General features: G+C 35.2%; 1 protein-coding gene across 1 annotated transcript; it reads right to left on the reverse strand.

Moving 5' to 3' along the window:
* Positions 1 to 1,248: 1,248 nt before the first annotated feature.
* Positions 1,249 to 10,250, reverse strand: LOC126713153 (nuclear pore complex protein NUP98A). Its single transcript, XM_050412831.1, has 13 exons — positions 10,086 to 10,250; positions 9,581 to 9,650; positions 8,347 to 8,652; positions 6,426 to 7,058; positions 6,087 to 6,314; positions 5,473 to 5,996; positions 4,885 to 4,972; positions 4,718 to 4,778; positions 3,836 to 3,974; positions 3,626 to 3,742; positions 3,350 to 3,527; positions 2,894 to 2,956; positions 1,249 to 2,186 (listed from the first exon to the last, which is right to left on the reverse strand). The coding sequence occupies exons 2-13, from the start codon at positions 9,594 to 9,596 to the stop codon at positions 1,558 to 1,560; spliced, it is 2,982 nt and encodes a 993-aa protein (XP_050268788.1). The 5' UTR covers positions 9,597 to 9,650; positions 10,086 to 10,250; the 3' UTR covers positions 1,249 to 1,557.
* Positions 10,251 to 14,481: the final 4,231 nt, after the last annotated feature.

Consider the following 14,481-nt stretch of genomic DNA (forward strand, 5'->3'; position numbering starts at 1 on the left):
AAAATCTCATGTTAAAGCTACTAATCTGCATTGATTTCTTGCTAAAGTTACTAAAGCTGCTTGGATTCCTTGATAGATGGCTCTTACTCTGCCTGTTTCCCGCGAGAAATGATTCCCTCAAATATATATATATATATATATATATATATATATATTAATTTCCCCATTTTTCAATCAAATATAATAGAGAGTGAAAACTTTACTCGAATGTGATCATAGACCTAAAAATTAATGTCTTGAGAGATAAATTTTTTTTCTCAATTGTTATCCACCACCCAAACACATTTTGCACCTTAAAAATCGTGAGAATGCATTAGTTTTTAGAGTTTCCAAACATAGCCTAATACATCAGATTGAGATTCGGTACAATGCAATACCACATTAAAGGGTTGATATCAAAAGCACTTTTGAATCTCAACCCTTGGACTAATTTTTTCTTTTTAATCTTTTTAACTTCTACTTTTTTTAACCTTCATCTTTCACATTTTTTTAATCTTTTAACTTCTATATTTTTAACCTTTGTCTCTCATTAAAGGAGGTATTGCACGGTGCGGTGCAATAGCTAACAAATCCAAATCCTAATACATCAATGGGTCTTTACTTTCAGTTTACTTCCTCGTAGGCCTGCACAATCGCATCATGCTGATATTTACAAGTAGTCACTAATTAATACACACAACTCATCACATTGTTACCACACTGATATTTACTAGCAGTCACTAGTTTATGTACATCTCTATCTCATCTCATTGATGCCATAAGCATGACACCCCACAGAAGGGAAATGTACAAAATGATGGAAGCTGATCTTAAGGGCGTTTCAGCTCCAGGCGTTCTCCTTTGGACTCACTGCCAACACGTCTACCCAAAAATTTGCTTTCTGATCCACATGAAGAGTCTCATTCGTAAATCATAAAATTGACACGCATGAATCATACCCTGATATACCATATCGGTGCAGCAATAGACCCGGACTTTTAAAAGATTAAAAAGAACATACCCTTAGCCTTGGTTGTGGATGTTCAGTGCAGAGCTTGGCTCCTTAAGCAACTTCGAGAATCAAAACAATTCCACATACAAGGGGTAACCTTGCGGACTCATTTATTCTCTGTACATTCTAACATAGCACGTACTTTTTTTAAGTTCATAAGTAAAAGCTTTTACAGGAAATTTCGGACTCCAATGACCAAATTTCAGATGCAAATTCTGCCCATCGAATGAATATATTTCACCACAATAAAAAGCTGATTGAAAGAAAACTAAAAATAACATATCAAAATGACTGAACATCAAATACAAAGCCCATTCGAGCCTAGAAAAAAGTGAACAAAAATTGTAAAACCCACAACACAAAAAAGGGCACGTGACGCATTGATATACCACAATTTGGTGAATTCTATACAGGAAAAGAAAAAACTAAATCAATCCTCTTTCAGGACAACCCATAATGCATTAATACAATCGTCTTCTCCCAAAATCAGATATGAAACACATTGATGCTGGCACTTTCTTGTCAGCGAACAAATATCCCAATCATCTTCATCTCCCAGTATGCAATCAGAAGTGATTGACTCTGAACTTCCACTCTCCTTTGATGGGGTCATAAGACACAAACTCAGCACCTTGGTCCTCAGCCTTCCTCTTGAGCATCTCCTTGTACTTTTCAATCTTTGGCCCTTCTGTATACTGCTGTCCAGTTTTCTTGTCAAAGCATTTTACATTAAGAAGTGTTACCTCAGCAGGCTTATTTAGGCCTTGTCCAATGGGAGGTTTCTTGCTGTCATCCATGTATACGATCACCTCGCGATTGTTAAACTGAACAAGAGCCTCAAGATCAAGCCGCCGCACATCTGTCTGGCCTAGGAATTTGATGCTGCCATAGCCATGACGTCCAACCACAAAATCCCTGACATGACGGCAGAACCCTGGCTCAGCCCTTTCCTTCGCTGCTAGTTCTTGGATTCGCGGCTCAGTGTAGTAATCAGAACGTCGGAGCTTTGGCATAAGTGCCTCAATGTCAGCCCCATGCTCATACACAATGGCAGCCTCACCAGCTCTGTGTCCACTGAGTGTCATATAAGAATCCCCTTTTTGAACAGAATGATCTTCATGAACCCCATTTGGTTTCTGATTGACTTTGAGATTATGAACACGTTCCTTGGCAAGACCATTTTCAACTGAACTTTCTGCAATAATTTCAGAGATTAAGACAAATTAGTGTCCAAAATAAAGATAGTATTCAACCAAAAACACATTAATTACATGTCTCAACTCAAGTTATAACCCAACAAATTAGTCATCGCCTTTACACAAACTATCTTTAAATTCGCAGATCAGTAATTCATAAAATGTTATATCTTTCTTAAAAAGGACTTCCATATTGACCACTGAGATCTTAAATTTCCCCAACTGAATACTCTTAGAGAAAATGATATTATGAAGTCCTATGGCAGCTATTCTAATCTAAAGAGCAGGATTCCTTATGTCCAGAAATCAGTAATTCACCTTCCAAACTACCCTACTGCTGGACTTACAGCAAATGGTCAGTAAAAAGCAACAATTAAGTGGAAACATCAGCTGATCCCAGAACTAATAACAAATTTGCCACATAATTTCAATCACATAATTTCACAGCACCAAAACAAGCTAAACAACCAATCTTAGTCCAAAATATTTTGGGGGCTGGCTATGAATTCTCAATAGATTAGTCAGGGTTAGCCATATGTATTCTTTTCTACCATTCACATAATTTTCCATATCATAAATTAAAAAAAAAAAAAAAAAAAAAAAAAAAAAAAAAAAGCATTATTGACATAGAAAGAGAGAATTGCATACAAAATGAAGTTATAAGGAATTACTAGTTGAAACAAGTCATAAAGAAACATATACTTACTATCCTTATCCTCAGAGATGGAGCCACCTTGAAAAGGAGTGCCTGCCTCTTCAGAAACTTTCCCTGAATCAACATTGTATTTAAAAGAATCAGCCAAAAACTATTTAGCCTTGACTTATTCAGTGAACAAAAAAAATCCCAGAATCTGAAAGGAGAGGATTACAATTACCAAAAAAAAAAAAAAAAACATCCAAATACTCCTGCTAAGACAAAAATCTTAACAGGGGAGAGAGAATAATGCCCAATGATTCCTGGCATTGCTGTCATAAAGTCATTATACACACCCATAAATTGTTCTCAACTTTGATTCCACCAGTGTAAAGTAAAGCATACGAGAGAGAGAGAGAGAGAGAGAGAGAGACAGACAGACAGACAGAGGGGGGCCAAGGATGAGGATTAACACTATGGGACAAGCATAAAGCAGAATAAAGAGATTAAATGCTATTAACAAGTTACCATTCTCATGCACCAAAGTGGATTCCTTCAATGGAGATGCTTTCTCAACACTAGCTCTCATAGGCCACTGCTCTATGGGACGAATGACCAGTGATCTTGGATTTTCCCTAGGAATGAAAAGAGCATCTGCCTTTGGTGTGCTGCTGGGTGTTTCTTCATCATCACTAAAGAATGGAACCTGTATACAAAAAGTAGCAATTAACATAACATACTGCATAGCTATGTTATAATCATTTTAAAACAAAGATTAAGTTTTAACAGAAGCATCATTCTCACCTTCGGCCCATCATGCTTAGTATGATATTTCCTTGCAGGCAACCTAATCCGCCTTTGTGACAGGTGTCGAGAAGTCAATAAGGATGATATTCGGACAGGAGCAGGTTTATCAACAACCTGATAGAAAGCGTTATCAATACCATGTTCATACTCATCTCAAAATTATACCAATTCAAATTCAAAAAAGCAAAGTAAGGAGTGTCATATTACTGGCAAGGAGGAAATTCCGTATTGAATTGAAGGTGCGGTTCCAACTCGACCAATTGACATTTGAGGCAATGCAGGGAGTGTTCCAAATGGATTTGTAGCAGGTACTGGTTGTAAAACTGCAGAGCTCTGGGTAGCAGACCTGTTAAGATGAGCATACAGCGCAAATCATTAATTGATGGGGGAAAATGTCAATTTTGTGTCCATAAAGTTATAAAATATGTTAATCCAAGATATGGATATAAAATAGAAAAAACAATCCATATATGTTAATCCAAGAGATGGACATAATAAAACAGAGTAAAGACACCCACACAAGAAGTGACAAACCAGATGCAGCAATTCAGGCAATGTGGTGTAGGTAATAACCCAAACAAACCACTTCTTTTATAAATAGGGAAAAATTAACAGATGCCCTAAGAGCATTGGTTTAGAAAATATTTTTAGAAACTTTTAATGGGAAAAGAAAAAAGAAGCTGATTTGTTTTTTTTACAGATTTTTATATTTCCCATAAAAGTGGAATCAAAACTTTCCTAAAATAGTCCATTAACAAATGCCCTAGGGGCAGCCATTAAACAGACCCAAATAAATAATAACCCAAACCAGTCATATCAATATTTAGGTGACATATGAGACTACAAATTTTTTATTTTTTTTAAAGCATCTTCACCAAATACAGTTTTCTTCATCCTAAAATCTCTGCCACTTTAAAATTCATGTAAGCTGAATTTGAGTTGTATCAATCAAACACTTCTCTCTAATCTGAATGGAAACACGAGTGTTATTGGGTGTGGATGCATGTATGACACAAATACATGTGCTTTGTATGCATGGATTTTAAATGATAGTAAATGCATAAAGCAGTAACTACAGAAGTGGCATACAATTGTCCAATGTTACTTTGACCCAAAGTGCCTGATGATCCAGCAAAGATACTTCCACCAGCTACAAAGGCCGAAAAGCAATTAAGTTAGCATACCATCCAATAAAAACCTCAAGGTCTATTATTTAGAAAAAATTAACGTAGAAAAACAGTACAAACTGAAGTTACCTGGTTGTGTCTGACCATAATTACTAAGGTTAAAAGTGCTAGCTGACTGAGCAGGCTGAGCCGGTTGAAAAGGCATTGAAAAAGAGGGCTACAGGTGAAGACACAGTTAAAAAACTATATTGCTCAAGAATCAATATTACCTAAAGCATCAAAATTCAACACTGACAACAGGAGCACAAAATTACACGTTCACAGAGACAGGAGGCTGTATAAATAAGAACTTAGACTAGCAAATTCATAAAATAATTGCATATGCAACATATTACATAAGACAGCAAGAGTAGTCAGATACAAATCAATGAATTGTCACCGGCTACCTTTATTTATTATTATTAAAAAAAAAAAAAAAACAAGGTCGTAATCATGGTCTATAAAGACTATGGTCTAACTTATAAGTTTCAAAGAAAAAAAATATTATTAGCTTCTTCAGCTCCTACTCAGGCATATTTTACATAACAAATTAAAAAGTTTGAGGGCAAATTTGAAAAATAAGTACTTCACACAAATTCCTAAATAAAACATTTGGAACAAGAAGCTTAAAAAATGACATAATAAAAAGGCATTCAAATAATTTGAAGAATTACTCACATTTGTTTGACTGAAACTAAGTGATGGAGTGCTTGAAAAAGTGTTAAATCCAGTGGAGGAAGGACCAAGTCCTTGACCAAAGGGTGAATTTGTAGTCGGTCCAAATGAAGATTGTCCAAATGTGGAGCTCGTCTGCCCGATTGGTGGAGAGGATTGGAATAAAGGGGATGACTGAGTGTTACTAGTAAACGCTGGATTTGTTGTCTGTGCTGAACCAGAATTAAAGATAGATGGTTGACCAAATATAGATGGAGATGAATTAAGACCAAATGTATTTGTCGTTGTTGATAATGATGCTGATCCAAAAAGGCTGGATGAAGTTGATGCACTAAAAGGTGAAGAACTGAACTGAGGAGTAGCTGTGCTTGTAAAATTTAAAGCACCAATGCTGGAATTTTTTGGTGCAAATGGATTGGAAGGCATTGAGGAAGAGAAAGGATTTGCAGCTGACTGGCCAAATGATGGGGAGGGAGATGAATTAAAGCTTATCCCACCAGAAGGCTGACCAGCAGGGAGTGGTCCACCTGAAATTTCAAAGTTAACATGTGAGTTATCATCGCTGGCAGTAAGCACCATAGGAAATTTAAAATTTTGACACATTTTCAAAAATGTACCTTTATCTCCCAATTGATAGTCCTCCCATCTCAGCTCCTCATGGCTTTTATCTTTGTATACAGGCATAGCTGATATTGACTCTAATTTCCCACCAGCCTGTGCACCAGCACTATTGTCTGCTTCAGTTGTTGGAGTGTAAGCAGCTACTCTACTTCCCCCACGTTGACTCCCAAAAGGTGACTGCCCAATGCCAGTGCCACCAAATGCTGGTGCTGTAGATTGTGCTCCTGTACAACAGCTCATATGGAGAAAGTTCAATAAGTATTGATTAAAATACCGAAATAAAGATTAACAAAAGTTCTTCACAGAAATACAGAAGCTTGTCACAAGTAACTCACCAAATGGAGAACTTTGGGCTCCAAAAGGAGTTGTGCTTCCAAATGGGCTGCTACCAAATGTAGAACTTGATTGACCAAAAGCTGGAGTGGAACCAAAGCTAAAGGACGGGGAAGTAGAAGCCCCAAAAGCAGGAGTACTTGCAGCACCAAATGCAGATGTTGTGGCACCAAAAGCTGGAGTAGTTGAGGCACCAAATGCAGGAGCACTCGAGGCACCAAATGCAGGAGTGCTCGAGGCACCGAATGCAGGTGTGCTTGAGGAACCAAACATAGGGCTGCTTGAAGCTCCAAATGCTCCGCCAGATCCAAATACAGGGGCATTTGACACACCGAATGCAGTCCCTGTGCTGCCAAATGTAGGAGTTGTTGCTGAACCAAAGGCTGGAGAGCTTGTAGCACCAAAGGCTGGGGTGCTTGCAGCACCAAATGCAGGAGTGCCGGTTGACCCAAAAGCTGGAGTACTACTTGCACTAAATGCAGATTGACTTGTTGCACCAAAAGGTGCAGTGGAACCAAACATACTACTTCCAAATGCTGGCTGTGATTGTTGATTTGTGCTTCCAAAGGGACTTGTTGGAGTAGGAGTGGACCCAAAGCCACCAAAAGCAGGCTTCTGACCAAAAACAGATGACCCTATAGCGATAGGAGAGAGCTTTCAGTTCAGATAAAATCTTAAAAGAAAAAAAGTGAACAAATTGAGTACATAAAAAGTACTTTTGTAGATAAGACATCCACCTACTTAAGAGAAATATTATTAGCTTCTCTATAATCTAACCTATATAGTCAATTGCAGAGAATGATCATTTAAAGTTCTTCTTGTGGTCAAGAAGGGAGAAATATGAGTGCAGGGAGAAAAAAGAAAAACAAAAAAAGCAAGCATCCATTTACTCAAAAGTCGATAAATATAAACTAAAAGCAAATTCAATTAATGTCTTAGTTATTATTTAGTGATCTGTTCAAATTGTAAAGGTGAAACCAACCAGCGCCAAAATGATAGAAAGGGCAGCTGCAATAAAGTAGTAAAAGCTACCTCTTCGAAAAATAAATTTTTATTATATTTTTTATGATATTCCTTTCCCTCATCACTTACCAATGAGGTCTAGCTCAAATGGCAGCTCCAACCCCTATAAGAGCAAGGTGGAGGATGAGGCCATGGGTTTAAGATCCACAAGGTGCACCTATAACTTACCAATAATAAAAAATTCCTGTCCCTCATCACTTCATACCCTTATCCCCTATAATTGCCTTCCAAAGTAATTCCATTATATTTACTTATCAAAAAAAAAAGTAATTACATATATTCCAGATAGAAAAAATGACCAAATGATACAATAAAAACCATAAAGCTGACAAATAACTTGTCTAGCAAGGAGAGAAGTACAAGAGACATGATATCCTACGAAGCAAGTGAGGAACTTACAATTTTCTATCCACCACACTTTTTTTTTTTAAAATTATCTAGACAAACTCATTTAAAAAATCAACCAAAAGCTGTTGTCCATTGCATCAACCACCAATGCATATCAAATCAGAGTGTATCAAGAATAATGCTTAGTTTTCCAGTTTGTAATCAGATTATCCAAAAAAAAAAATTATAAAGAATACATCCACTTCATACAGAAAACAATATCCATACTTCAGCTGAAGCACAGCTTTCTCTTCCATGGATACTCAAGACTCTGAAATAGCATTTGAATATAACAAAAAGAAAGTCTAAATATGCACAGGAAACCAGTTATCACACAATTCACACACTACAAATAAATGATCATAGGATGCTGAGAGACATGATACATCAGGAAATAATCAGCAAAAGCCATCTTTCTCAGCAATTAAATCAAAACCAAACAATCAGTTAAACTGTATGAGAAGGAATAAGCAACTAATTGGACAAGTAAAAAAAAAAACTGTTAAGACATACCACCAAATGATGATGATGAAGTACCGAAAGAAGGAGTAGAAGATGCTCCAAAAGCAGACATTGTACTTCCAAACGCCGGTGATGATGAAGTACCAAAGGTCGCGGTGGAAGAGAAAGGTGAAGATGGTTGGGTTGTTGCACCAAAAACTCCAGTTGATGTACCCCCAAATAAAGAACCCCCAGTTTGTGAACCAAAAGGTGTTGAAGTACCAAAGGGTTTTGGAGCAAACGGATTGTTATTTGCATTGCTGGTCTGCCCAAAGACTGATGGGGACCCAAATGGGCTACTAGAAGACTGCCCAAAAGCTGTTTTATAAATAAGCACTAATTAATTTCCTTTCAAAAGGAAGCCCAGAGAACAAAACCTATAGATCATTACATACAATTCTGAAGATGAGCAGATGGAAAAAGAAAAACAAATGACAAACATAATCATAGCAAAATAACTAACTTGAGTAAATGCAAGTCATACTCACCTTAATAAAAGAATATGAACGTTCGATGATCAAAAGAGCTCAACAAAATTATTAAAGAAGTAAAGATGAGATATAATTTTGATGGAAGCAAACAAATTTTTCCATTTGTATAATTGTAGTTGAAATTTAAACTAGTACACGGGGCACGGGTACAATACAGCGACACAAACAATTTTTGAAAAATTATAACATGATACAACAGATAGGACACCGTTATGACACCCCAAATGAAATGTCCATGCATCCTACTTAAATGACACTCTAGATACACCACCAAAATGACAGAATCAAGAAAAGCCTCTAATATCTGCAAGTATAATTTTTCTAGGAATATCAAAGACCTACTCATAATGGCACAAAAGCATAAAAAATGTAAAAAAAAAAAAAAAAAAAAAATTAGGATCAGATGTAAGAGCCTCCAGAAAAATATAATTAAACAGATAAGTAAATACATATATTAACCAAACACTGAGGCATAAAACAAAATAATAATAATAATAAGTGACAAAGAGAAAAGGAAAAGCTTTAAGCAAATTAGAATAGTGTACAAAACACGTGCACTAACATATCAATAACATTGAAATGAAATTTAATCCAATCAAATACAAGCTCCCCAGTAAGAAAGTTGATTTCCCACAAGCCAAAAGTAAACGTAAGATAACAGAAGAGAAAACATAAGATCCAAGAACATGAAATTTAGGATAACAAAAACACATTGATTCAAGGATGACATAAAAACTTAGTTGAACAACACTTACGGTTCGAACTGAACATCCTTCAGTTTAACTCTCTTGGCCAATAAGATGAAGACGAAGACGTGTCCGAAAACTGAAATAGAGAAAAGCATAACACAAATCAGAATACTTAATAAACCAACAACGCCAAAAACCAAAATCAACATTCCACAATGTTATTGGTTCCACGGCGATTGGTTCACGAGCATTGAGGCTAGGTATATGAATGATGTGCAAATTCGGATCCAAACTCCATTATTCCATAAATTACACAGACTACTCGTAGTGTTACTAAAATATCGAATCGTAATGAATCGAGGCGTATAAATTTGTGGAAAAGATTCAAAATCAGAAAGCGGATTAGGTTTCGAATTGAATAAATTAGAGTATATTGTGATTAATCTGATGAGAAAAATTGAAATAAACCTAAGTATAAAAGTAGACGTAGAAAGTGAAAGCGAAAACAGCGAGAAAGAGAGAGAGAGAGAGTGTGTGTGTGTGTGTGTGTTAGGGTTTTGAAAGAACATACCGAAAGTGAAAGCGTCGATCTCAGAGGCTCAGAGCAGTGTGGGAGATTGGGGAAGAATATATGATTACAAGGGTTTGGAGGAGTTGCATAAACAAAACTTCAGAATTTTTATTTATCGTAGATGTAAAATATTGGTTTTTTTCCGTTCCTTTTATATGGCACTGCTTCAGGGTAAATCCGCGTAGCGTTTTAAGTAATCTTTTACCACTATAGTCTCTTTGTCTGCGTGAAAACAACGTCCGTACCTCAGCTTTTTTCTTTTTTCCTTTTTCTTTTTTCTTTTTTAAAAAATTCAATTTAGTTCTTTTTTTTTTTTTTTTTTTGGCTAAAATTCAATTTAGTTCTTTAAGTGGTTGTATTTATTTATTTTTCATTTTTTAAAAACAAACAGAGAGAATGAGGTTGATGCAATTACCATCAAGTTGTGATATGGAAAGTTAAAAAATAAAAAGTTGAAAGTTTTTAAACAAAAAAATAATTAAAGGGTTTGGATTAAAAGTTTTTTTTTTTTTAACTTTCAATATTACCCATTGATTCATTACTGTACAAGATCAAGATACATTAGAAAAAACAAATAATATGATCATTCTTACAAATATGTTGGTAATTTTCGATAAGCCCAGTATGAAGTGCATGCATTCCCCTAGTTTAGGAATATAGTTTTCTTTCAATATCTCGTAGTTTCCGATAGCTTATAACCCAATACAACGTGAACACACGTCCAAAACTTGCCACATGTTAGCATTGTGTCAAGTCCAATGGCATAAGAGTTCTAGAACCAGTTTGCCCAACAAATTAAATTTCAAAATTAGCAAATTAGATCTTATAATTTAAGAATGGCAATGAGGTAGAATGCGGGGAGAGGGTTGGATCAAGTGTGCCCTATCCCCTCTTTAATGAGGGAGTTTCGCAAGTTTGGGAACAGGGCAAATTGGAGATATTTGTCATTTTTAATGAAGTGAATTCAACATCAATGCTAAGAGATACAAAAAGCAAATATTTTGGGAATAATAATAGAATGTTAATAAAAATAAATAAATTATAAGTTTGATATATATATAGACACCCACATGCACACAAGGGCGAGATGAGATGGGTGGGGCAAGCAAACCCCCCCCCCCCCCCCCCTCTTTCAAAAGCCCATCACCCCTTTGGATTAGGAAAAATCAACACTAGGTAAGGCGGATTAGGCAAAGTGGGGAATTTTCGCATCCTTATTATAATCTAAAAAATACATTAAGGTCCAAGGCCCGAGCCGAGGAAAGATATTGCTGAGAACATGCAATGAAAGTCCAAATGGCCTAGAGATAAAGTCGAGGACGATGTTGTCCTCGACATCTCAAAGCGCTCCTGGAAGAAAGAGGAAGTACGGTATAGGAACAATTCATGGAAAAACTAAACACCTCTGCATTGATGGGGAAATGACTCCTGAACAGTGTGGTAACAAAGGACAAGGGAAGGGCTACCATTACTGCGATTAAGTACTCTGTGCCTGACAGAGCAATGCTTTTCAGTTTTTACAACCACCCCCAACCACTTTGAGTATGGGCTGATGGGACAAGTATCAGCTCTGGAAAACTGAACCTACACGTGGACGTTAAAGGGAGGCTAAAGGCCAGTATAAAAGGAGAAAGAAGCAAGCCAAAAGAAGAGGGGGGGAAAAAAACCAAGAAGCAAAGCCTCCCAGTCCATGCCGAGGAGAAAGACTTCTTGGACAAGCACGGTTCACCCTTGTGCGATTACCATGAACGCCATGACCAACCACTGTCCGGTGACCAAGGCCTAGCCTTTCAGCCCACTCTCTACAAATTTTACTGTTTGGGCCTTTAACGTGCGAACCTAATATTAATTTGGGATCGTTACAAATCGAGTCCTTACATTATTTTTGGATATTTCATGTTTCATTTGTTACATTCCTACATTATAAGGTTTAAATGTACAATTTTCTAGATTAAAATAGGGTTTTCTTGATTTAATTTTGTTCTTGTCCTTGAAATTAAAAAATGTTACAATTTAATCTCTATGAAATTTAAGAGATATTAATTTCATACTTTCTTTTATATGCTATCAAAAAAATGCATACTTTTCAACAGAATACTAACATGATCTTGCATAAATTTAATAGAAGAAAGGTAAAATGAAATGACAAAAATGATATATATAAATAATAATAAAAAAGGAGAAAAAAAAAATTCAAGAATGAGTTTGTAAATCTGAAGTATATTTTTCATATTAATCTTATCAACTTTTTTGCATGTCAATACAACCATTTCATATCAAATCAACCTAGAATTTGTATGGACTAGGTAATAGAGAGAATAAATAAATAAATTATCCTACAATAAGATATGTAGGAAGACCCATTTTATTTGTTATTTTAAAAAAAAATTGTGAAAGGTGCTAAAGTTGAAGTCATTTGGATTTAAAGACTTGCCAAAATAAGCTTTTAGCAATCTTAACGTTAGATTAAAAAAAAATTAGGGATTTACTCAAAAATGAATAAATAAATAAATAAATAAATTTTAGGGGAAATTACATTAAAGACCCAAACTTTATACCATAGTTCAAATTAAGTCTCAAGTATCTAATTTTATCAATTAAAGTCCCTAATTTATGAACTCGTTTCAAATTGAAGTCTCTGTCCTTATGCATTAAGGAGTAGTAAGAAAGCATAGAATAATAGGAACCACCTAAAACTTTTTCAAATATCATTATTTTAAATCATTTTACAAAGATGGTAGAGACAAAAGAACTTCGCTTATAGCGAAACAAAAAGTATCAAGAAATCAAAATAAATTATCTAACGAAAAACAAGGTTTTATCAACAATTAAAATTCTTTTTACTGATTCATACTTCCCAGAAGTAACATAAATGAACTATGGAGATAGACATGGTCTCACATTGAAATAATTTCATAAATTTGAAACTTTAATCAACAAAATTAAAACCTTCATACCTTATTTTGAAGCGTGTGTGTACATACACGTACGGATTTGGATATGGTGCAATTGCATCATGTAATTAGTAATTACCACACATGTGAGATGTAAAAGTTTAAAAATATTTTTTTACCCTTTTTTTTCGTTAACTTTTACATCTCATATGAGTATTGTAATTGCAAGATGCACTGGATCTCAATCCATATACATGCACAAAACTAAAGCAGATTGTATGAAAGTTTTAAACAAATTAGGGGTTAGTGTGGTTCAGTGCACTTTGTTTTCTGATCTTTCTTTCTAATTACTTATTTGTTTGGTAGAATTTGTATAATCTTAGGCCCAATTGTTATGTAATTTGTGATATCATTTATAGAGTTTCCTTTTGGTAACAAAACAAAGCCCCAACCCCAACAGTATATATGATTCGAGGCAGTTTAAACTTTTACGCTATTCACCTCTATAATATGCATATGCCTGTGCTGGAATTAGAGTAATTCCTAGGGTAAAGGAATGACAGAGATGATTATAATGAATTTTAGATCATTGCAGTAGGCTTTTGACATAAAATTATAATATCGATTACTTGAGCTCATCTTAGGCTTGCATACTAAATTTTAAACCGCTTTGCTTGTCTTGATCAGATTATAATCTCATATTGGAATTTCGTGGTTTTTTTTTTTTTTTTTTCATGGCTTGCATACTAATTTTTAAACTGCTTTACTTGTCTTGGTCAAATTGTCATCTAATATTGGCATTTCATGTATTTTTTTTCAAGGATGAATTTGGACTTTGGTTGAAAATTTGAGACACTCTTTATTATTACTAATCCCCAAAAAAATGCAAATGAGATGGTCTTTACTGAGACCAATGAGGCCTTTTTTTAGGTTCACTACTTCATGTAGGAAGTTTCCCTGTTGGATTGGCCTTTGTACTAAAATCTTGTAGGAAGTGTTCAAAATCCCTTTCTTTTTTGAGGACTTATTAATTACAGCTAGAAGGGGTGAGATTTTTACGGATGTACTGTCCCAAGGTAACAAGCCACAATGTAACATTATCCAAAGAATCTAGAAGTCTTTCAGAGGCCACTATTGTTAGATAATATATACAATCTCCTGTGCTTAGTGCAAGAGGGCCATTTAGTCCAAGAATTGGAGAACCAAGACCATCTAAATGTGGTTAAAATTAGGAACAATCGGTTGTGTTTATATTGCCAGTCACTAAATAGCGATCATTTAATGAACATGAAAAGAGGGCTTGCAATAACCTTTCTTTTACTTCCAACTTTTTTTATTTTATTTTTTTTATAATTTTCAATTGGGGATCTCATTGTTGTAAGATGTTTTGCCTTTGTGGAATTTATTAGAGAGGAGGGATTTGTAACCACGATTTTTGTCAAAAATTATACTAAATTCCATATGTTTATTTCCAGTGAAGCAGGACACTACAGCAGGAAATT

The sequence above is a fragment of the Quercus robur genome, chromosome 2 (assembly GCF_932294415.1).
Source record: "Quercus robur chromosome 2, dhQueRobu3.1, whole genome shotgun sequence".
Lineage (NCBI taxonomy): Eukaryota > Viridiplantae > Streptophyta > Magnoliopsida > Fagales > Fagaceae > Quercus > Quercus robur.